Consider the following 25,576-nt stretch of genomic DNA (forward strand, 5'->3'; position numbering starts at 1 on the left):
ATTGAAATACACCGTTTTAATGACATCATAAAATAATCCCCTCCGCTTTTTACCGTACAGCAACACTGTGGGTGTGGCTAACTTTAGCTGGGTCACCACCATAGACTGTAGAAAAATATGGACGATGCGAAGCCATTGGTTTCTATGCAGCGCAAATGGCCCTTTCTACCCCTTGGAATGGGTGTCGCCATCATAGAATTGTAAAGGCATCAGAGATGCTATTGGCTGCCAACGGTCACGTGCAACCGCAGGGATACATGGGAGAATGTGGTCGGAGCCTCCCGAAATACAGCACACGAAGAAGAACACAGCCGGCTGGTATCAGTTTAGTTGGCCACGCCCCCCCCGCAACTTTATCATTTATTTTAAAATAAATTGGACCACATTTCGACAAAACGAATATGATGGTGATTGAAAGGCAATTTTTAACTAGCGATAGGAACCATACAGTATTCATGAAAATGTTAATTAAGGTTAGAAAACGAAAGGGGAAAATGAATGGGATCCAATGGAGCACAATTCTTTTTGCGATCGGCCGGGGGGGAAAACAGCGCAACTAGCGGCCAATCATAGGAAGTTTTACTTCCGTATTGGAGTCGTTTTAAATCGGCAGAACTATGCCCCTGGTCACCACCCACCTGACAACCAGGTATACTTATTGAACAGGTGGGTGTGGCCACATAAAAAACATAATGTACAACACTTTCTGTACACTTAAAAAAAAAGAAAAAAAAATCATCAGTGTATGATACCCGACATACCCGATGGTTATGTTGTATGGGGGAAAATCACGGCAACACGTCTTTAAAGAATTCAATCCAAAAACTGTAGCTTTGAGGTGAAAGCAGTGGTCTGAGACTTTGGGACTACCCCCCACCCACAAATGATGCCTGTAAACACGCACAACACACATAATACTACTATCCATCTATGCTATCCTCCTCCTCCTCATCTAACTAATGTGAATGTCTCTACTTCCATGAAATATAGTGAATTTTAATTGCCAAAACCTCTTACCGGTGACATGACGACTTCTAAAAACATTTAACGACTAAACTGCAGGTTGTTACGGTTCAGCATCAAGTCAACATTATGTCTGTGTGCGTGTGCGTGTGTGCCTGTGCGTGCGCGCGTGTCAGCGTGTGTGTGTACTGTAAGTATGTACTGTTCAGTGAATGACAATTAACTCCATTTAAGAAAACAGTGCCACTGGTTACAGTTTATTTTTAAACGTATACATTTTAATTATCCTCGATAATTATCCATAATGGTTCCATTTTCTTCCAATTACCACTCCAGTCAACTCTATTTTTTCTGCTACTGCAGAAAACAATAGCCCAAAAAGCCTGTTCAAAGCATGCCTCACTGTCGGGCAGAAACCTTGTATCCCAAGTTTCAAATTTGTACGTTTTTTTCATAAAGCAAAGCCCTGCTTCATCATACAAGACTGTTGCACAAAACTGCAAATAGTAGATCTACAAGCACACAATGCCTCGCACCACAAGGCGTTGTGTGCTTGTAGATCTACCTTTTTCACTAGTTTAAGTAATTTTTAAAATGATAAATTAAAAACTAACAGTTTTTGGACATACAAGGTTTCCACCCGACAAACGACGATGTTCAAAGCTCCTTCTGACTGGAACAACTTACCTGCAAATATTCCATCCATTATCATCCGTTTAAAAAAGATATATTATGTAATTAGGCCCTTTAAATATTTACACATTTTTAATTGATAATTATTACACCGTTATATATAATTAATAACTATATTATTATAATTTACCTCAATTTATTTACAATAACTAGCCTACTCTAAATGTACTGTTTACTATCACCAACATTTATGATTTGTATGACAGTTTGTTTGTTTCTCTTGTTTGGTTGATGTGGTTGTTGTAGCTTTGTTTTTTGTTTTTGTTAAAGGTTTTGTTCATATGAGTATTCATTGCATCATTGTCTACACTCTACTGTCTATACAGGATCCCTCGAAAAGGATATGCCACATCCGATGGGGTTATTATTAAAGAATTTGAGTGAGGGTGTGAGTGAGTGAATGGGGGAGGGAGTAAGGGAGGGAGGTAGGGTTTACTAAGCCAGAGAGATATCCCCAAAGAAACATGTCCTGTACCTCAGTGGCTTAATGGGAGGCATGGATCTGCTTCACAGTTGCACAGAAGTGATTGATTCTGAAGAGAGGACAGAAACAGACAAACAAACAAACAAAATGAACCAACCTTAAGGTGTGCATGGTATAGCTTACTTGCTCTTAAAACTCATATGCTGCCATTTAACAATACCTTCGTACTCTTTAACTGCCATTCGTCTCCATAGACTTCCATGTAATTCATAGTGCACGGATCATGCACACCCATGCCTAGATAATGCACCACGTGTGTCCACATTGCTCACAGCTTTCAAACAAAAAAATCCGAATGGAAATCCGTTCAGGCATTCATGAGATAGCAGCCATTATGTTTTACACTGTTGTGAGCTTGGAGGTCTGCTACCTGAGTTGTATGGGGGTTGTATGGGGGTTAAACAAGCAATTTCGCGATCGCTATCATGCCTACTAACGTTTTTGGGGTCCAAAAAAAATTTAAAAAAAAAAAAAAAAAAAAAAAAAAAAACTTTTTTTTTTTTTTTTTTTTTTTATTCACGGGATTCACGGGCGTGGCAGGGTGGGACAACGGGATTTTTAAGGGATTCACGTTTTTGGCAGTTAATGAGTTACAAGTCTACATTCTTCTCTTGCTGAAAGCCATGGTGTGACAATGTATTATACGGTGGGTCCAAACAGCTGACGAGACCACTTGGGCCATCACTGATGTTGCACCGTTACCATACATGTACACGTGCCACAGCACTGTGTGTGCAAGCAGAGGATGACACAATGTAAATTCATAGTGACCGTCTCTCTGTTGTAATGCATATTATTCTATGTGCATACAGTATGACCAACTGCAGTGGATTCATCAGCAGTGTGAAAAACGGGCTCTCCCAAAACTGGGAAAGCCACAACATTGTTGAAGAGTGGAAGACTAGAATGTGATGATGATTTGCCACTGCTGCTTCTCCCAGCATCACCATACACATTTGCTTGAGGCCAGGCAGTAGTAATCCTTTTTTTTCTGCCTTAATTGCAATGCACAACACGACTCAGTGCTTTATTTGTTGCCTTCACGTTCACTTTGCTGAACTCCTCAACAACTCTCTGCTCTCCTTGAAATGCACCCTCCTTTTGAAACGAATCTTGGGGTTTGGCTGATACTGTGCTTTCTAAGTTGCGTGGACTTATGAAGGTCAAATGCTATCATTGGTATTCTCTCCCTGCCTAATGTTACAGTTTCAGACTAAATAGAAAGCTAACATTGTACAATAAAAGACGTGAAGCATGGCTGGTTTTCACCATTTACTGCTTTTAATACCACTGAACATACTATAAAACTTAAACCGGTCAACACAAAATTGCTAGCACTTCTTTACAAATGACTCATAGAGGCAAACCAGACTGCATGTCTCCAATGTTTTGGTGTAACACCTTCTGGCTGCAATGCTCCTGGCCTAAGAGAAATCTCCAACAGATTCTATCAATTGGAGAAATCTCTATCTGCATATAGATTATTGATAGAATATTTTATTCTCTCTCTCTCTCTCTCTCTCTCTCTCTCTCTGTCTGTCTGTCTGTCTCTCTCTCTCTCTCTCTCTCTCTCTCTCTCTCTCTCAACATCAACATCAACATCAACATTCTCCTTGGCCTACAAACTAAGTACTTCACTAAACTGACAAAACAAATACTGCATCTACATATTGGCACTGCTGCTCTTCGTGTAACACTGCTGCTCTTTGTGTAACACAGCCTAGGTTCTCAAGAGGATCAAGAGATTGTTTTACTTGATACATGTTAATTTTAGAACGGATGCATGGATATCAGATCAGCTGATTGAAATGGCCTACCAGCTGGCATATATAAGCTTACTGGTTATAATTACACCTTGTATGTGCTGTGTTTCCCCATTCATAAATGTCAAAATATTGTATGTCGCTGCTCTGATATAATTATGTCCTCTCATTCTGACAGTTACAAGACAACCACAACCTCAGAGTTAGACCCCACCCACTCAAAGGTAACTTCAGCCCAGCAGCGCAGATCAAGTCTGCTGGAGAAATTATTCATTGTCATCAATTTGATCTTTCCACCTGCCTGCCACAACCTTGTGACCCAGATATGTAGTTTCATCATGATGTAGACTTTGAGGGGTTTAGTGCAAATTGTGAACCCAGGTATTGTGTCTGTTTTAAAGTGGTACCAGCGATTTCCCCCCACTCTGCCTTTCATATTTAGATTACAGTAAAAAAAAGAAATCACCTGTAATCCTGACCACTCCAAAAAGGAGTTGGTTTTGTAGAGCATGTTGTTTATTACAGTCCCGTGATAAGAGGCAACCTGAACATCATCTGCATGCCCCTGGGAAATGGAAAGGGGAGGGAGGGGGGCACACAACTACAGAGCCACTATAACCACTGATTTAGTGCTAACACACACACACACACACACACACACACACACACACACACACACACACACACACACACACACACACACACACACACACAGAAACACACGTCATGCATGCAAACATTTACATCCACAGCAAGTGTGTCATCATCTCATACTTCATGTTATTAAAAACGGCAAGACGGTAAACACATCTGACATGTTCTGATCCTACTTTAGCCCACTTAAAGTCTAAACATCCTTTGCCACACCAGAGCCCTCGGGGCTATTTGTAACAAGCGGTCGCACAGTGGGCTCTCATAGGTCGACAGTTTCTGCTTGCGTGATATACACGTATGAATATATGATACATATACAAAATGTAAATGCCAAAGACGTAACAAATAAAACAGCCCAAACAGATAAAAAAATCTACTATAGTAAAGTACTGTACTTACGTACAATTTTGAGGTATTTATACTTTAATTGAATATAATTTCCAATACTTTCACCAAACATACATTAACCACTCTCTGCCATCTGAAAATAGCAGATATATTTCATACATTCAAAAACATTTTTGATGACAATATTTTTGTACTTTTACTCAAGTACATTTTGAATTCCGGACTTTACTTGTAACCAGGGCATGAATTTCATGGAGGCCATGAAGGCCATGGCCGCCGTTGCCCCTCAGTTTGGCCTTGTGCCCCTCAATCCAATGGCATGACCTGAGGCCACAGTGGCCTTAATGCCCCTCAAACCAATGGCATGACCTGAGGCCACAGTGGCCTTAATGCCCCTCAAACCAATGGCATGACCTGAGGCCACAGTGGCCTTAATGCCCCTCAAACCAATGGTATGACCTGAGGCCACAGTGGCCATAATGCCCCTCAAACCAATGGCATGACCTGAGGCCACAGTGGCCTTAATGCCCCTCAAACCAATGGCATGACCTGAGGCCACAGTGGCCTTAATGCCCCTCAAACCAATGGCATGACCTGAGGCCACAGTGGCCTTAATGCCCCTCAAACCAATGGCATGACCTGAGGCCACAGTGGCCTTAATGCACCTCAAACCAATGGTATGACCTGAGGCCACAGTGGCCTTAATGCCCCAGCTGACTGTACCACTTTCTCCTCTGTCTCTTTCTTGTCAATATGTAGATAGTAGACACCGGTGTCTCTTTCTTGTCATGTAGACCAGTGTCTTTTTGTTGAGATTCAGAAATATTAACTCCCGGAGTCCCCATCTTTAAATCAATCCAGTGACTATGATTGGTGCAGGGCTGAGCATGGATCACATTTTAAATACCATCATTTATCTATTTGGACTAAAATATTTTTTATTTGATGGCCTTCCTGCCCTGGCATTTGGCCTTTGTGCCCTCAAAAAATGGACAACTCCAAAGGCCAAGTGGCCTTACCCCTAAAATGACAAAATTCCAGGCCTGCTTGTAACAGAGTATTTCCACATTGCAGTAGCTTAAAGATACTTTTGCTTAAGTAAAATAATTGAGTACTTTCTCCACCACTGATCATAGCATGGTATGTTAACTATCCCCCTCCCACCACCCACCACACACCTACCAGTGTGCAGAACCACTCAGGTCAGCAAATGGCTTCTGGCTGTACACTCCCTGAATAAAATTAGTTGTGATAGTGTTTTCTGCTGATCATAATGAGGACAAATTGAACCATAAGTGTGTTGGCTGACTACAGAAGGGCTGAGTGGCCAGCGTTTGGCCCTCTGGGATCGATAAACGGCCTTGCCGAGACACACCGCCACACTGGACACACATAATTAACGCAGTGTTACATGCTGCGACCATTTAAAAATAACCCACATGTATGCAGGCTACAGTGATTACCACTGGGCACAGACATGCCATCAAACAGACCCCAGAGCACGGACTGCAGCAGAAATCCACTCAATCACTCACACACACTGGCATGTGCACACATAGATACAAAATGGGGCTTGAGCCTTTTATCCGTCTGTAAAAAAGTGCCCTCTCCAGACCATAAATGCAGTTTTTACTATGGTGAGAAAAATGTAACTGTCCTCTTTCCATACCTGAAGGCGGCATTCAAGAGAATTGCCTTGTCCAAACTCTCCTGAACTTGAACGCAGCATTTTATGTTGAAAGAATTGCCCTCTCTGTGTGTAGAAATCCATGCCGTTACGTATATTCAGTATTCACTTGATTATGCTTAGTTTAGTGTGGTATCAAGTATCGAAAATAGCCGACCTCCAAGCTCACACTTGCAAATGAATTCTGTCTTACCATTTGATTTTTCCCCATTCAAGTCAATAGGGAAAATTAATTCACTAATAAATGAATGGCCATATGTGGAGATCTCTGTGTCAGTCCTTGTCCCTTTTATGCCCATATGGAGATCCGTGATGTCATCAATATTAAGCTCATATCTTGTCCTCATGCGCCGGTGGTCTATCTACCTGTTGCCGTCTCTTCCATATCTTGGCCATGGCCAGCAGTTTAAGGTTGGGCCGGTCAGCTGCGTCCTCTGGGAAGATGTAGTCGTAATACTCCTCCCAGCCGGCGTCCGACCCGTCCTCTGCCGTGAGCTTTCTCCTCTTCTTGACTGTCTTGGGCAGCAGCTCCCTGACTCTGTCCACGGTGCCGTCTGAGCCGAACGCCCTCTCAAAGTCCCTCCAGGACTCCAGCAGCATGAGGCGCTCCTCCTTCTCCCCGCAGTTCCTCAGGCTCCTGCTGGCCTCCTCGTAGATCTGTCTGCTCCGCTGCTGTCTGCCAGCACTCTCTATGGACAGCTCAAACTTGGCATAGCTGATCCATACCTTAAAATGCTGGGTGCGCTGCAGGAGCCTTTTATAAAGCTCTCTGGTGTTCTCATGCTCTCCTTGTTCAATCTCAAAGTCAATGTATGACTTCCACAGAACCTCTGGCATGTCCAGTCGTGGCTGTCCGATGGCGAGTTCAAAGATGCCGCGGGCTCGGTCCACGTCTCCCAGGATGGTCTCCAGCTCAGCAAACCTGATCCAGGTGGTGCAGTTCTCGGGTCCAAACTCCAGGTATTTCTCATACAGCTTCCTGCAGCGGTCAAACTCTCGTAGCTGCAGCTCCAGCTCAATGTAGCCTTTAAACAGCTTGTCCTTGGGACATTTACTTATGGCTGAGCCCAGGCCTATCCTGGCGAATGGGAGGTTCTTCTGGCGGATTTCAAACAGGGCGTACAACAACCACATCTTGGCAAATGTGAACTTTTTGTGAGGGATGAGGTCCAAGCATGCTTGGTACACCTGCCTTGTTCTGTCCGGATCCTTGACTTCCAGCTCTTCGTACAGTGCATAGTTGATCCACAGGTAAATGTATCTCCGCCAGTGTCTCTTCTCCTGTATGAGGGGTATGTTGGCGATGGCCCTCTCATACACCTCTCTCACCGTGTCCTCGTCGGTATCGCTCTCCACCAGACGCAGATAGTCGAACCAGGCATTGTAATTGTGTGGGCTTGCCTTGACTTCTTCCTCGTACTGAAACCTTCGCTTGCTGATGATTACATTGTCTATGCCCCTCCTGTCTCCAAATGTCTTCTCGAACACAGTGTAGTTCTTGAACAGCTCCTGGGCCTGCTGTTTGGGGATCCTGTCCAGGGCGTACTTGTATATGACGCGCACACGCTCAAACTCTTTCTGTGTCTCTTCAAACCTGGCAAAGGCCACAAATAGGTTCTCATCCACGTGTTCCTCGCCAAAGAACTCCACAGCCCTCTCAAACACCTTCCTGCCACGAGTGATATAGCCATGTTTATCCTCAAAACGAGCATATTTGATCCAGTTCTTCACTTGAGGGTGGACGATCACAAATCTCTCATAAATGGTGCGGGCCTTGTCCACTTCCTTGTATCGGAGCTCAAAGTTAATGTAGGAGTGCCAGGCCTGCTCCTCTGGCTCCCATTCCATCCAGCGCTCAAACACCAGCCTGCAGCCCGCAATGTTCCCCAACATCTCATGTAACTGTACTTGTACCAGAAAGAGTTGACACGAGGCAGGATGGTGACAGCTCTGTCCCAGATGTTGCGGGCGTGGTTGACTTGCCGGTTCTTCATCTCCATCTCGGCGTACTTCAACCACAGTGTGACGTTGCGGTGGCGGTCCACGTCCAGCGCGCGCTCGTAAATAGAGCAAGCTCTCTGGATCTCTTTCAGACTTCCCTCCCATTGCACATACTTGATCCAGTTGCCGATGACGGTACGATTCTTTCTTATGTTGTCCTCAAACGCCTTCCTCTTCTTCAGCTTGTAATCATTCAGCTCTTCCTCATTGGTGATCTTCTGATTCGGTGGAGGAGGCAGACGTTCTAATTCTCTCTCCTTGGCCTCCATGAGCAGCTGCTCAGCCGTGATCTGAACCTCTGCAGGCACCTTGTTCTTCACCTTCGCCACCTTCGGTATCCTCTGCTTCTCCGCCGCCATGGACGCCATTTGATTACTAATTCAGAACAACCTACACAAAGAGTATGAAAGTCACCAGATCCTGTTCGTCACTCAAAATCCCTCATTATTCTTTCACTCAAAATCCCTCATATTTGTTGTCACTCAAAATCCCTCATTAATTTGTCACTCAAAATCCCTTAACTCTTTGAGTGCCAATCCCGAACTAGTTCGGCTTTATTAGCGTATCGTAGAGTGCCGATCCCGAACAAGTTCGGCTTTAAAAAAAAAAAAAAAATCTTTTGAAAAAAAAAATTTTGATTTTTTTTTTTTTTTTTTTTTGGACCCCATCAAATCTGGTGAACATGATTTCAATCGCGATTTTGCATGTTCCACCCCCATACAACCCCATCTAACATACAGGGCAGCCATTTTTGTTTACATTACATGTAAAACATAATGGCGATTATCTCAAGAATGCCTGAACGGATTTCCAATCGGATTTTTTTGTTTGAAAGCTGTGAACAAACTGCACAAATCCACTCCAATGCAATCCAGGATTGCATTGGATTTTTTAGAGCTCATTCTTCTCTGTTTTTTTCCCATGCATGAGGTGTGCAAGGTTTAATCATGGCTAAGTTGACGAAAATAAGGCTTCTAAAATGCTTGGTAGCCAATAGCTAACTTCAAGCTAACTTCATCCTCTTCCTGTACATGCACAAAGGAAAGTGTTCAGGCAAGTCATGGCTCCAGGGCTTGGGCATGCATTACCAGCATATCTCTATTATTCTCTGGTCACTGGGCGCCCTCTAGTGGTGATAGGCTGGCACTCAATTAATAATTAATTTCTCACTCTTCTTTGTCACTCTTCATAAATGTGATTATAGACTATAGGAGTCGTGTCAGGGAGATAGGCTAAGAGTAGAGTACTGCTTGGATCTTTACTCAAGAGGTAATGGCCACCCATTACATAGTGCTTGGCTGTGTCCTCGTGACATCGCACTGATGTCACGATAAGTCAAATATGTCCATATATGGAGTTCTACATTAGACTGATGTCAGCACTAGATGTCTTTGCTGGCTCCATCTATGGAGCTAATGATCGTCCTGGTCCAGATATGGAGTTTATGAGGTCAGACCGATAGGTTAGTAGGATGTGTCTGTCAGGTAGCTCCATATATGGACTACAGGAGTACCGATATTCAGTAGGTAACTACTGAACATGACGTGAAGGTGAGTGAGGGCCTTCATTACAAAATTACATTTTGTCCTCATCCCTTTTATGCCCATAAATGGAGATCCCTGATGTCATCAATATTAAGCCCATATCTGGGAATGCCCATATATGGACATATTGTGTATCTCATGTGGTCTATGACATCAAACATCTATGTCAGACATCAGTCATCTCCATATGTGGGGAAATATTACCACATTTTGGCCACATTTTGTCCAACTTAAACAACCAACCAGGTCTGTGTATTTCTTTGGTCAAAGTTGATCCCATGCCATCTTACTGTTATGAATTAAACTATGTAGGCCTATAACATATCTCTTAGCAAAATGCACCCCTACTTTTCCCGATGAAGCCGGTCGATTTGACAAATGGCCCAAGTGCGTTCCACCAAAACTGTGGGAGGAGTAGCGCTGCAAAAAAAAAAAGTTTATCTGGAAAGATGGATGGATGGATGGATGGAAGGAATAAAGTCAGACAAGTACTATAGTCTGACAAGTACTATAGTCTGTGCAGCCTGCCTGCTAGTTTAGCTGTGGCTGTGCTACACAGAACAAATGATACAAATAAATATAGTAATACATTTATAAGTAGCACTCATTCTCATGCAGATTATGATGAAAAGAGTGACATAAAAACCCACAGGAGGAGGAAGTGATATTTCGGTATGGGCGCCCACAACAATTAGCATGTTGTGTGGTTTCAGCTGAAACAAAGGAAATAAGATGAGGACGGGGAGCTGGGGGGCGAGAGAGAGAAAGAGAGAGACAGAGAGAGAGAGAGAAAGAGAGAGACAGAGAGAGAGAGAGAAAGAGAGAGAGAGAGAGACAGAGAGAAAGAGAGAGAAAGCGATAATTCACCCAAAAAAAATGTTTTTGTTTCTATCGAATACACACCCCATGGAGACTTTACTTTCCTTTCCTTTCCTTTCCTTTCCTTTCCTTTCCTTTCCTTTCGTAAGGCAGCAAATAATTTGATGACCAGCACTGGTTCCCTATGGAGACACAAAGAGTCTCCTCTAATTATTGGCCACAAGGAATGCGACAAAAACAAGAAAATAGCCATGAAATAGCCATGTCTTGATGGGGTTAGGGGTTAGGACTAATCAATAGAAATAAAGTCATTATGGGGGTGAACTATGCCTTTAATGAATGTGCTAAAGAGGATAGACTAGATAGCATGGCCGGGGATGACACTGGGGAGGGCAGCAATTTTTTTATTCAAAAGCACAACTACAACACAGCAAATTTGTGGAGTGAATTTATGTGTGGACCCGTACCCCCCACTAAGCTGTCATCCATATTCTGATACTGGCACTCCATGCTATCTTCAAGAATGACAAGAATATTGTCTGAGCATTAAAGCTGTGACCCTGAAACCTCTTACTGCTTATAAAATTGCATTAGCACCTGAGACTCATTTTTATGCGGTTTAAGCTATTGTGAATAAGAGTATAAAATAAAATGCAAGGTAAATATCTAAGGGCATGGGGAGACAGGTACTGTATGCACAGCCACAGATAAGGCAGGCAGGACACTTTGTAAAGCTCTGGGGGTATTATTAAAATGCTCATGCAGTATTTTCAGGTGACAGTACATGACAAAGAGCCACTTCAGCATCAATCTGGAAACGTAATCGTGCCAATTTGTTAACTAAATTGCTCGATGTCCCTTGGAATTCCCAAGGGATGTGTTAGCTTCACACCAGTAGAGGAGGCGAATGATTAGTCATGCTGACAGAAGCAAAAACAGTGTGGGTCGCTCTCCACACTGGGAGTAGCTATGATTTGGAGTGACTGCAACGATTGACAATACTCCCACAACACATTATAAATGGTAAATGGTGCATTTAGGGCTTTTTATCCAAAGCGCTTTACATAGGTGTGTTACGTTCACCCATTCACACACAGCAGGAGGAAACCATGCAAGGCACCAACCTGCACATGGGGAGCAATTAGGTGGTCTTGCTCAAGGACACTTTGACGAAAAGGTGTATTTCCGAAGAGCACATGATTGATCAACATTTGTCCTTTGTAATGGTCAAAATAGTTTCATGTGTTTAGAAAAAGCTAGCCAGCCCATCATTTCCACTGAAATGCTCTAGCAGATGATTTACTTTCGCTGGTCCTGTAATTGATTGATTGATTGACTGACTGAATGATTGATTGATTGATTGATTGATTGATTCATTGATTCATTGATTGATTGATTCATTGATTGATTCATTGATTCATTCATTCATTGATTCATTCATTGATTCATTCACTGAAAACGTTTTAATATTTTTTGTGGTGACAGAGTTTATGGTACATGCAGGTCCAATTATTTTGATGATATTTTACAGTAGAGAAAATACAAAATACATTCTTAGTTCTCCAAATAGTTTATAGTTTTTATCTAAAATGTCTTACCCCAATTAGAGAGACAAGTGTTTGTGAAATCTGCGGGAGCCTTGATCTGAGCCATGAGATGCAATAGTACTGCTTCTTATTCAACATTAGAAGAAAACACACCTGTCATCAGTGAAAAGACAATTGTTATTTATTATCTAAAAGTTGCAATCCGCAGCCAAACATTGTCACCAAGTGCACAATTGTTGTGATTTCTTTACATCTTAATGAAGCAAAATAAGGATGTATGGTTGAAAGTGGTTAAGAGTGTCTGTGTGTTTCATAAATGTTTAAATATAAACTGTATATGACATCAAATGAACCATTTTAATAAGTAATGGTAATTATCAAAGCACAAATGTACAGATACGTTTCCACGCAACATATGCTCCAGTTCTGAAACGCGGGGGACGGGGTTGAAGTCGCGCACATGACGTGACGTTTCCAAAATCATGTCACTTATCTTCACTGTCAGGCAGGAATCTCCTTGTATCTCCAAGTTTCAAATGTGTATGTTTTAGTTTTTGGAGCGGTGAAAGCGCTCCCAATAGACAGGTATGTCTGTGGGTGGGTGGGTGGGTGGCTGGCTATGTCTGTAGCCTGGCAATACCTTGAGTGGCCACACACAACACACAAGTTAAAGGAGGGGCGCTGTTGTGCAGGCACACACACACAGCTTCTATGGCACTATTGTGCAGACTAGACACACACACACACACACACACACACACACACACACACACACACACACACACACACACACACACACACACACACACACACACACACACACGGTATAGCTGCTCAGATTCACCGCTCCACTTCGAACCGAGGTTTGATTTTTTTTTTATTAACGACCTACTTCATCAAGAGTGTTGCCCAAAAGTAGTGAAAATAGTGGATCTATAAGCACACAACGCCTCGCGATGCAAGGCGTTCTTTTTTCTTTTTTAATAATAATAAAAAAGGAATGGTTTTAGACATAAAAGGTTTTCACCCAACAATGACATTATGCAACATGCTTGTGTGGTCACACACACACTCATCTGAAGGGAAGTAGCCGACGCATGCCAAGGCATCAAATGCATTAATTACAGTACACATGTTCTCTTGTGTATTGTGGGTGGCGCTGGTTTACCATAACAAAAAGATTGCCACTGCCTGGCATACTGTATGTAATCAGTTATTTAAATGACTTTAAATGATGACAAACAGCTTGGGGCTTAATGTAGCCTATTTGCTATAGGTCTTTCTATTTACAGAAGCAAACCCACCCCTAAACTGGTACAAATGATCTGGTCAACATGTTCACATATCTCTGCTGTCGGCCTGAAACCTCCTAACTTCAAAATGTTCATTTTCGGGAAAATTAGCTCATGTGTAGTTAGGAGGTTTTTACTACTTTTCATTGGTTCAATATTTTTTCATCCAGCACACAGACGTAAAGGGTGTTCAATAGCACATATGAAAAAAAGAGAGGGCCAATCGGGTGGAGTTAGCTGGTTTGGCAGAAAGTGTCCCAAGCACTTTTTACTACTTTCCATTGGTTCAATATTATTTTAACCAACACTCAGATGTAAAGGGTGTTCAATAGCCCTGATTTATGCCAAATAATCTAAAACCTCAATTATAATATACTTACTTGATTCTTTTTTTCTCTCTATCAAATGTCTTTGCCAAAAAATAGCCGATCTACAAGCTCACGACGCTTTGTAGATCGGCAATTTTTTGGCAAATGTTCCGCCCCAGGATAATGGATGTTGATTATCGCGATGATATTGTAAATCGCGATTTCTTTTGTCACAATAATCGTGATATTACATTTTCATATCGTCCAATCCCTATTGTCAGTAGATTTATCTATATATACTGTAGGTCTAACAACAATCTAACTATTCATTTACCGAATATCTGTCTGTCTGTCTGTCTGTCTGTCTGTCTGTCTGTCTGTCTGTCTGTCTGTCTGCAATCCATCATAGTAGTACTTTAAGTATTACTATTTGTGTTATGTTGTGAGTTTTCTGTAGCTTTGATTGTTCTTGCTGAAACAATGCCCACATTTGGAGATAATTGACATCACTGATACCACCGCCATGGTAACAGCCACATTACTTCTGAGACTCCTACTTGTTATAGTTAAGACTAGTAAGTAAAGGTAACATTTAGGCATTTCTATAAACCTTTTGTATTATTCCAAAAAAAAAGAAACAATCGTAAAACACAATGCATGATAAATGGTATTTACAATAAGGTCATGGGGTCCCCTTTGGTTACATTCGTACCTCTCTCAGTTTTCACATTCCAGGTTTTACAGTGTGTAAAACCTGGAATGGGTGGGGTGAGTGAGTTAATGCAGGACGGAAAAAAGAGGAGTTAAACCAATTTCCCCGCGGTCTTGTAGCAGGCGAACGCACCTCGCTGTCTTCCCGGAGTCGGCAGTGATGGACGAGTGCGCCGAGAGAACGGAGGAGAGGTCCAGAGGAGAGGAACACCTCAGGGCTAATTCACAGAGACAGACTCACATACAGGGCAAAACAACTTTCAAAGTTCACCTGCCCTCCCTCCGCAAACTACATTTTGCCTCCGTTGCCAAGCAGCGCAGAGTGTTCGGGGTGTACGCTAGCACAGGTAAGTGCGTGCGTGTGTGCGTGCGTGCGTGCGTGCGTGCGTGCGTGCAAGGCAATTCCTTCTCTAGAGCACACAGATATAATCGTCGTTGTAGGGTGGAAACCTTGTATGTCCAAAACCGTTCATTGTATGTCCAAAACCGTTCACAACGCCTTGCGGGTGCGAGGCGTTGTGTGCTTGTAGATCTGCTGTTTTCACTTTTGTGTGACAGCTTTGTATGATGAAGCAGGGCTTTACTTTACGAAAAAACATACACATTTGAAACTTGGAGATACAAGGTTTCTGCCCGACAGTGACGATACACTCATGTTCCACACAAACATCAAACCCCATGTGTGATAATATTATTGCCATCAGCGATGCCATAGGTGAAGCTATTACATCGAGGTTGGCTTTGCTCACCACCAGTGAAGTGTGACTGGGGAATTGTTTGGTCAGTAGAAGGATGCAGGTGGAGGTGGGGATTGGAGGAGGTTTGGAAAGACAGCAAGGGCAGGAGGAGAGATGGAGGGAAGGAGATGGAGAGTGAAGGGGCTGAATCAAGCATGCAAAATGTACTCTGTCATCTTTCTCCACTCTCTGCCTGCGTCTCTGTGTTCCTCCCTCGGTCTTATACCGGAGGAGCTGCTCTGCACTTAGCAGCACTCAAATTCACTCAGGGGGCTGTAGGATAAACTGACATGCACTCATAACCTATATGACTTGTTCACTCATTCAGTGATTAGGGAATTCACAACCTCTCTCATTCCCATCCTCTCTCAAATGCATCTCTCATGACTTCTTAGGCATTAACCCATTCACAGTGGGTGTAACGGCGTTATAACTAACAACGTTACGTAACAGCGTTAGGTTTTGCTGTAACGGAGTAACCTAACAAGTTACTTTTACAATATAGTTACCCAGTTACATTTTCCAAAAATAACGGCGTTATCTTATATATACATTCCTCTAAGAGCCGCATCCCACTTCCAAGCCCATTCACGCCCACTTCACATCCACCTCAACTCATAGCTAGATCAGATGTAGATCAGATGTATGTCGGTAGAACTCACGGAATACCGCCCTAACTCTATCATTGGCCCCCCGTTGCCATGGTGACCGGTGACCGCCGTTCATTGGCTCGTATTCCCAGCTATGGGACCGGCGGATCCAATTTCAACCGAGGGGGGCGTAGCCAGAACACACACACACACACACACACACACACACACACACACACACACAAAAATAGCTAATAGTTAGCTCACACTTTCCACTTTTCTCTTTCACCTCAATCGCAGTAACATCCGTATACACCACGTCATCGCATCACCATTTTTTTTTTCAAAACTTTTTTTTTTCAAATTTTTTTTTTCAAAACATTTTTTTTTTCAAAAAAAAATTTTTTCTCAACATTTTTTTTTTCTCAAAACATTTTTTTTTCTCAAAAAAATGTTTTTCTCAAAAAAAATTTTTTCTCAAAAACTTTTTTTTTCTCTTTTTTTATCTCAAACTTTTTTTCTCAAAAACCTTTTTTTTTCTCAAAAAACTATTTTTTCTCAAAAAACTATTTTTTTCTCAAAAAACTATTTTTTCTCAAAAAACTATTTTTTCTCAAAAAACTATTTTTTCTCAAAAAAAAAAATATTTGGCCATTACACACACCACACTGCCGCAACATGGCGGTGAGGGTCGCGCAGCGGCCTGAACTCTAAACTTCTAGTTTAGTTATTTAAGACCTATATTTCCCTGTCCTTTCTGTGCGCTCCTCATCCTCTCTGTCAAAGGAGAGTAGGAGACATGCACAGGTCCGTCCCACTCGCCACTAGCTGTTAAAAAAGGTGACCGGCGACCAGAAATGTGTTGCAGTCTGTGGTGGTTGCGTAGTCAGTCTACAGTTTTATATAGGTTGCCACTTCTGGTTTAACACCGGGTGGCGAGTGGCAGCTCTGTGAAGTGAGCAGAGCCGTCCTCTATTCCGACCCGTTAGTTTTCTGTGTAAACACCACGGCTTACAGATGGAGAACGGATTGATCAATTTTCAAAATTTAAAAGGATTTGAGAAGCTGATGGAATACGCGAACACACGATGCATAGCAGTGTCCGATCGCGCACGATGGGAACTGGATTAGCGCCCGCGTTAACAGGTAGGAGAAGCCAGAGTGAAAAACATAGAAAAATCTTCGGTTTCCTCGGCTGTACACAACCAATGAGTTAAGAAGGTATATGAACAACATATCATGAATGAGACCATAACATTGTATCTGAGCCAGGGGTGTAGTTGTCCTGATTTAAAATGAAGCAACACGGAACTAAAAGTTACTATGATTGGTCGCTAGTTGCGCTGTTCTGGCACCAGAAGCAACATGTTCTCCATAGGATTCCATTCTATTCCCCCGAACGTTTACATTGGATTTTCTTACCTTAATAAACATTGTCATAAATACTTTATGGTTCCTGTCGCTAGTAGGCCTGGGGCGGTATCGACATTTTGTTACCGCGATTACCGTCTTCCCATTTACCGCCGGTACTGCGGTAATTACCGCACACCCGTATCTATTAATTAAGGTTCGGCGATAAGCCAAAATATTGCAATCATCTTCCCAAAAGTCGCCTCTCCACAGCCTGACTGCCCGAGTTATACTTCTCCGTACAGCACAGCGGGTATGGCTTTGAAAGGAGCAGATCTACAAGCTCACAACACATCGCATCCGCGACGCGTTCTGAGCTTTTAGATCTGTCGGGTTACCATAGTAACGTAGGCTAGCTACTTGGGCTTTGCTTTTCAGACACAAACAGCTGTGTGAACAAACCAGAAGAGGACGGGTAGTCAGATCGTGTACAGTGATTCTGTAAACTCACGTCACGTCTCAACTCTCAAATCGCAGTGATTGAGTGCTGCTGCTATATACAGATTTTAGTTACAAGACTTGACAGAAAAGGTTATAAAATCGCCGACGCGCCGCCGGACGGGGCACAACGTGCGACGCGGTGGAAAAAGTAAAATAGTTTCATTTTCGGTTTTAGTCCACGCGGCCCGCGCTCCGCCAGTAATCCGTATGAATAAAAAAAGATATGCCACAACACAAGGTATGTATTAACATCCTTGTGTCGTGTGGATTACAGAGAAAGTTTACGCTGCTCTGTATTCCTCTACGCAGCTGCTGTGCTGCCCTGTGTAGGTCTGACTGTCTGTGTCTCTGAGAGTGAGAGTGACGTACGGTATGTGGCTTCCAAACATGTGGTACACGTACACGGCCCAGAGCAGAGCGGCATGGAGCGCATGCGGTCCTCGCTTCTCCCCTGTTTTAAAACTCGCTTGTTTTCCAATAAAAAATAGACTTTTTTTTGTCTTTTTTTTACCGTGGTAAGCACACTGACACCACGGTAGACCTCGGTTTACCGCGGTACGGCGGTACGGCGGTTACCGTGTCCAACCCTAGTCGCTAGTTTAAAGCCTCGTTTCAATCACCATGATATACGTTTTGTGAAAATATGGTCCAATTTATGTTATATTTGATGTTATAGCAGGGTATGCTGTAGGACGGGCTTGTGATCATAGGCTTGTGATGATTCTTCTTCATGTGCTTTATTTTCGGCAAGCTCAAGACAATGTCCCATGTATCCCTGCGGTTGCGTGACCATTGGCAGCCAATAGCATTCGAGATGGTATCATTCTACCAATGAACGTTGATTTCTACAATGATGGCGTCACCCATACAACGGCCAAAAAAGCTTCATTTGCGCAGCATAGAAACCAATGGCTTCCCACCATCCATATTATTTTACAGTCTATATAGTCTGTATGCATTGTTAACTTATAGCTACTGGATGTTGCATGAATTTAACCTGCGACCTTCCAGCAGGTGGAGGAATGTGGCAGAGGGCAGGGAAAAGTACGAATATTGTTCCCAAAGAAGTGAAAGAGTTGACGACAGACAGAAGAGCACAGAGGACATTAAAGACACAAGAAAAGTCATTCCTCAGTGATGGGGTATTAATTAACACAAGGACGGAGCCTTCACATCGACAGGACACCGAGGTCCTGACAGGAATGGCATCCGTTTCCCAGCTGGGGCGCTGACCGCAGCGCGACTCCCTGCACTCTCCCCCGTCTCTCTCCTTGCAAAGCCCTGGCTGCAGACCGGAGAAAAGGACCGCTCACACACGCTACAGTAGAAAAATGTATAGGCTAATTGTCAAGAGAGGCGCAGAAGGAAGAAGCCCATTTGAATTAACTCCAATTAGCGTGCGAATTAAGGACAATATCTCACTGCTGTAAAAATCCATTAACCTTTAATCGTGCAGTTCATCGCCCACTTACGGCCTCACGTGCGTGCGTATGGCTGTGTGTGTAAAAGAGAGACAGATGGGGGGGCACGGGAGCAAATGAGTGAGCGAGCGAGGTGGGTGCGAAAGACAGGGGCATATCGTCACTGTCGGGCAGAAACCTCGTATCTCCAAGTTTCAAATGTGTAGACCTACGTTTTGTTGTAAAGTAAAGTCCTGCTTCATCATACAAGACTGTCGCACAAAACTAGTGAAAACAGCAGATCTACAAGCACACAAGGTGCAAGGTGTTGTGTGCTTGTAGATCGGCTACTTTCACTATTTTAAATCATTTTTAAATGGTAAATACAGAACGATCGGTTTTGGACATACAAGATTTCCAACAATAATATGTATTGCAGCAGTAGGATATAAATAGAATTAGCAGGAAGTGTATCCACGCGGCATAGCATAATATTAGTTATGCTTAACCTTCAAGAAGAACAACAACACACCCCAACCATACGATCAGACATCATTAATGGATCTCATTAGGGCTTTTAATTGCCAACCTGTCAGCTGAAACTCAGAGGTAGAGAGCTGTGTTAGGTCGTTGGAGTTATGTGTATTCTGGGGAAAAGAATAGAATAGAGTGTCAAAAAGATGAGAGAGAGAGAGAGAGAGAGAGTGAGAGTGAGAGAGTGTGAGAGAAGAAGAGAGCGATAGAGATGAGTTGGATGAGGATGAAAGAGACCCACTCAAAACCATGAAGTGAAAGTGAATCAAGGCTTGTGTGTGTGTGTGTGTGTGTGTGTGTGTGTGTGTGTGTGTGTGTGTGCGTGCGTGCGTGCGTGCGTGCGTGCGTGCGTGCGTGTGTGCGCACACGTGTGTGTGTGTGTGTGTGTGTGTGTGTGTGTGTGTGTGTGTGTGTGTGTGTGTGTGTGTTTTACCTCACCTGCTCTCTGTTGAGGAGAGTGAACGCCATCTGTTGGTTTGATTGTGGTGGTGCGGTGACTGGCTATTACTGCAAAAATCTCTCACACACACACACACACACACACACACACACACACACACACACACACACACACACACTTTAACAGATTGATATGCACTCCTAAATGGTATGAATGTCCATATGGAATGTAGCATAAATTAAAAATGTTAAGCAAATGATGCACTGTACTGTTCTGGAATGGTATACTGTACAGTGCATTTATAATGTATTACATTTATCACAAATCCCAAATTCTGATGTGTTTAACACTTGAGTAGAACATGACTGCCAGTATGGAACTCCAACCTCCCCGACAAATGCAACAGTAGAGTCTGCTCTCAGTGAATGCTGGACCCTGAAGCGAACTCTGCAGAAGTCTCTGGACGGGTGTTACGTGCTCAACATCAGCAAGAGTGCACATGTTACCAATAAGAATGTGTATGCTGGAATATTAAGGGTGAGCGATAAAAAAGCAGCCAGGAGAATGAGACTTGCAGGACACTGCCAAAGACACCAGGAGCTGCCAGCCAGCAAACTGGTGCTGTGGGAACCAACACATGGGCAGTGGGCACCGGTCACAAGGACACTCCACACTCATGTGGATGTGCTCAAGAAAGACACAGGAGCACATAAGCTGGCCAGATGTATGGAGAACCGTGATGACTGGAAGCGCCGGTGGAGGGTTCGTCTGAGGACGACCTAGAGAGAGAGAGAGAGAGAGAGACAGAATAAAATATTGCAGTGGTGCAGGCTGCCAGCTTTCTTAGAGTTTTTTACAAACCTTTGAAAAATCATAGAATATTATGTGTCAACCCGATCCATCCATCGATGGTCTAAAAAGATGTGCATCGTTGCCACGACATCGGAAAAAAATTGTCCGGTCACTTTAAACCCATGAAAAGTTGAATGAAGGCTGCTCCAAGCACGGGTGTTGTTTCAACTCGTCGCAGACATGGAAAGGTATCGCACTTGGGTCTTATGTGATGCACCATGGACAGGTGCCTCTGCATTGTCGAAGTGTTCCTTTTCGTGCATGTAACAACTTTGCTGCATATATTGCATTTAGCTCTCCCTGTGTCTTTTTAAAAGTGTAACCAAACTTTTGAGCGTTTCAATCGTTCCACCATTGCACGGCACTTGTAAACAACACAACAATGACGCAACCACCCATCTCTGCCTTTTATAGCGGCCCATGACATGACGTCATGACGCTATACCCGAAAACAGGCTCGACCAAAAACAGCCAAAAACGTAATGATACTCGGGTCTCGATAAATTCAGAACCGAGTTTGTAATGGACACGGTTTTCGGGCTCCATCCCTACTGCTAAGATGGCATTTCTGGGAAACACTATTGCATTTAGTGAAGTTATGCAATTGTTAAATTGGCATCCATATATTACTGATGGTTTAAAAAGCATTTAATGGTTTAGGGTAGGGTGACGAGACGTCCCGGTTTGGCCGGGATTGTCCCGGTTTCAGGGGCTGAATATATGGTCACGCTAGTTTAGGGCCAAAATAAATGTCCGATCTTGATCTATATCATGAACCATGAGGAGTTCCTGCATGGGTCCTGGAGAAACTAAGTTTAGTTTTATGCACATCCAGAACAAACTCCCAGATAGCTGCAGGTCTGCTACAACTCTCCCAGCCTTCTACACTGGAATTCTATTGCCAAATGTTTCTGTTTTATCTAACTAGTTTTTTTTATTGTTATCAAATGTCCTACTACTGTATAATGGGTTTCTTTTGCAATGCCTGTGCACTGCCTGTGTCTCAGTGCTTAATGTTTTGTGTAAAGCCCTTTGAATTTAGCCTGGCATTGTTGACTAGTGGCTGTGTCCGAAATGCGGAACTCGTTCCCTACTCCCTAACCCTAAAAGAGGGATCCAGATGTAGTTTACTATTGTAGTGAACTAACTCATCAGCGCATTTCGGACCACAGATATAAAAAGCTACATACCTCCTCCGCCGCTGCAGTTCATTGGCGCGACTGGTCAAACTGGACTGGCGGAAGTGCGTAACTGTGGAACTGCGGAAGGTACTCTGCCCCCTCCAATGGGAAAGAGGGAGTCCCGCCAGTCCTGCATCTGATTGGCCTACCGGCTACCGAGCATCCCATTCTGTAACGCACAAGGAAGCGTCCTTCAGAATTCCCAAGAGCCCCGCCTCAGAATTCCAGAGGCTTGTGTAGAGTTATAGGGAGGCTTGCCAGTCCTCTTTTACCAGCGCCCCACACCGGAGGAGGCGTCTACCTTTATATGTCTATGTTTCGGACACTACTCCGTCGCCATCTGGTTGCGTCATCGCTGTCGCACAGTTAAAACGTTAATAGCACTGGCTTTTTGGAGCAATACACACACACACACACACACACACACACATCCACATCCACATGTGCAATGAGGAAAGGCAAGTTTATTTTTATAGTCCATTTCAAGGCAAGTCAAAGCAGCTACATTCAGTACACTATATTAGGGTACAAAAATGCTCACTATACATTCGGACACTACTTCAAAATGGCGGAGCTCCTTTTTAGTACACTACATTAGGGAATAGGGTGGATTTCGGACGCAGCCACTGTGTGGCGTGGGTGGCAAAATCGCACTCTTTCGAACGACCATCATTTCGACCGGAGGGTTAGCGACTCACTCCACGGAGGTTAGGGTTAGGGTGAGGGTTAGAGTCGGGTGTCGAAAAGATGACATGTAGTAACCGCGACACGCTCCCGTGGTGGGTGTGGATATATAGGGCTAGCACCTAGGCTACTTTGAAAATGGACTATACAAATAAACTTGCCTTTCCTCATTGCACTGTGTGTGTGTGTGTGTGTGTGTGTGTGTGTGTGTGTGTGTGTGTGTGTGTGTGTGTGTGTGTGTGTGTGTGTGTGCGTATGCCTGTGCCTGTGCCTGTGCGTGTGCGTGTGCGTGTGCGTACGTGTGTGCGTGTGTGCGTGTGTGTGTGTGTGTGCGTGTGCGTATGCCTGTGCCTGTGCCTGTGCCTGTGCCTGTGCCTGTGCGTGTGCGTGTGCGTACGTGTGCGTGTGTGTGTGTTTGTTCTTGGGCCATGGGCTATAGGCTTTCAGGCTACCTGGGCATCCATCACTTTAGGGGGGCCTAGCCGAGGCAATCTCCTCCCTGTCTCCTTCCATTCCATCACACACCTCCTCCGTCTGCAACTCCATCAGCTTCTTGGCCTTCATGGAGACCCACAGCACTCTGTCTGCAAGACCATCCTCAGGTATACCTAATAGAGTGGCTGAGTCTTTCAGGCAGTGTTTAGTTGTCCCCACATGGACTGCAATTCTGTTTTAGATACAACTCTCTCACGTCACTCTGGTGGCCTCAAGCAGCTATTGCCCTCCCCACCAGGGACGTGCAGAGAATGTTAGAGAGGCAGGGGCTGAAATTTCGAAAAGGGCCTTTTGGTGAAAATATCGAAAATAGCAGACCTCCAAGCTCACAAGTTGTGAGCTTGGAGGTCGGCTATTTCTGGTGCTTGATACCACACTAAACTAAGCATAATCAAGTCAATACTGGAGATGTGGCGTACAGCATGGATTTCTACACAGAGAGGGCAATTCTTTCAACATAAGATGCTGCATTGAAGTTCAGGAGAGTTTGAACAAGGCAATTCTCTTGAATGCTGCCTTCAGGTATGGCATGGAAAGGGGGGCATTTGCATTTCTTTCACAATAGTAAAAACTGCAAACATGGTCTGGAGAGGGCACTTTTTACAGACGTGTAAAAGTGCAGGGGCTAAAGCCCCCTTTGATGTCTATCTGTGCCTGCTCCCCACATAACAGCAAGAACAAAGTTAGCCCTTCATGCATCCTACAGCAGCTGGGTGTGGGATTAAACATTGACATAGAAAGATTTTAAATGTGTCAGCCTTTAATGCTACATCAAAAGACAGCTATAGGAAACTTTCGGGAAAGCAGAAAATTGCCAATTTTATTTGCTGCCAATTTCAAAGTGTACTGCAGTCACTGGCACTGCAGGCCATCCTGTGGGTCTTGGGAGTGTGTAGGCAACCACATGCCTCCACTGGTGGTGCACATGGAGTTGCCAACCACCCCTAGGACTGGAGAGAAAGAGATGGAATTTGTAGTCAGTGAAAAAAGTCCTGGGAGTTTGGCGGTTAACCGCACTATACTCACTGAACCCCATGCGTCACATAAGAGCGGTATTGGTGTTGCAGTTATTGTCCTAGCCATAGCCACTACTGTACTTCTGTCCTTGACAACAAGATGTTCATCCACTGACCACGCTCAAGTGCGTGACCATGAACGATTATCGTATGTATGCCCTCTGAAAAAACTTAGAACACACACCACTGCCGTGAAGGTATGCTATGCCATGCATTAGGTTGCCTTGTACTTTTACTACAATTATTTGAAAACTTTAGTTACTATAGTTATTTTGCAGATATAAATGATAATATCATAAAACACACATTAACCACTTTGTCTAGGATTTCTGTTGAGAGGCGCTCTTTAACAGCCTTCCTACAGAAGCTGCCGATCCACGGCCAACTATGGGAAACAAAGTTTATTTTATTTCGCCTCCTCTCCGAGTTTATTTCTTTATCGACTTCACAAAAATAGACTCACGTGGCACTGTCTTGCCCTTTAAAAATGCATCAGTCCACTTAGCAAGACGAGCATTCATTATTCAAAAGAAGTGGTCGTAATTAAGGACCCTGTCAGTCAGCAGAGCCTCACGGGACCCGGGCGTCGCCAGTGATCTCACTGTGGAGATGACGAGGGCAATGAGAGGATAAGATCCACTGAGGAAGAACATGTTCACACATATGTTTAGTGCCACAGAGCAGGGATCTGCATTGTTTTTCAGGCCAAGGACCCCTTAACTGAGATGTAGGCCTATGTATTGCATTGAAATAACGTGCTGCATATAGATGTACTGTATCTAAAGCCTATCCTATTCCAGAACTCACAACTGCTTGATCATTCATGGCAACTAGCCTACAGCCCCTTGGTGTGAAGCAGACAGACGCTTGTTGACGCCCATTTGTGATGTAAATCGCATCACAGGACAAAGCCGCCTACAGGCCAAAATTTGGGGAAATATTTTAAACATTTGGGGATTATGAGAAGTAGAGACACATTTGAAGGTGATAAAGTTGATGTTGGGCAAGGTACATGCGTTATT

General features: G+C 43.7%; 1 protein-coding gene across 1 annotated transcript; it reads right to left on the bottom strand.

Moving 5' to 3' along the window:
- Positions 1 to 6,922: 6,922 nt before the first annotated feature.
- LOC308288849 (crooked neck-like protein 1) lies at positions 6,923 to 8,961 on the bottom strand (the record flags this gene model as incomplete). Its single annotated transcript, XM_080730326.1, is given in 2 exon segments — positions 6,923 to 8,490; positions 8,493 to 8,961. Coding segments are annotated over 2 exon segments (2,037 nt in total).
- Between the last annotated feature and the right edge of the window lie 16,615 nt (positions 8,962 to 25,576).

This window comes from Nannobrachium achirus (genome assembly GCF_963921795.1).
Source record: "Nannobrachium achirus genome assembly, chromosome: 7".
Classification (NCBI taxonomy): Eukaryota; Metazoa; Chordata; class Actinopteri; order Myctophiformes; family Myctophidae; genus Nannobrachium; species Nannobrachium achirus.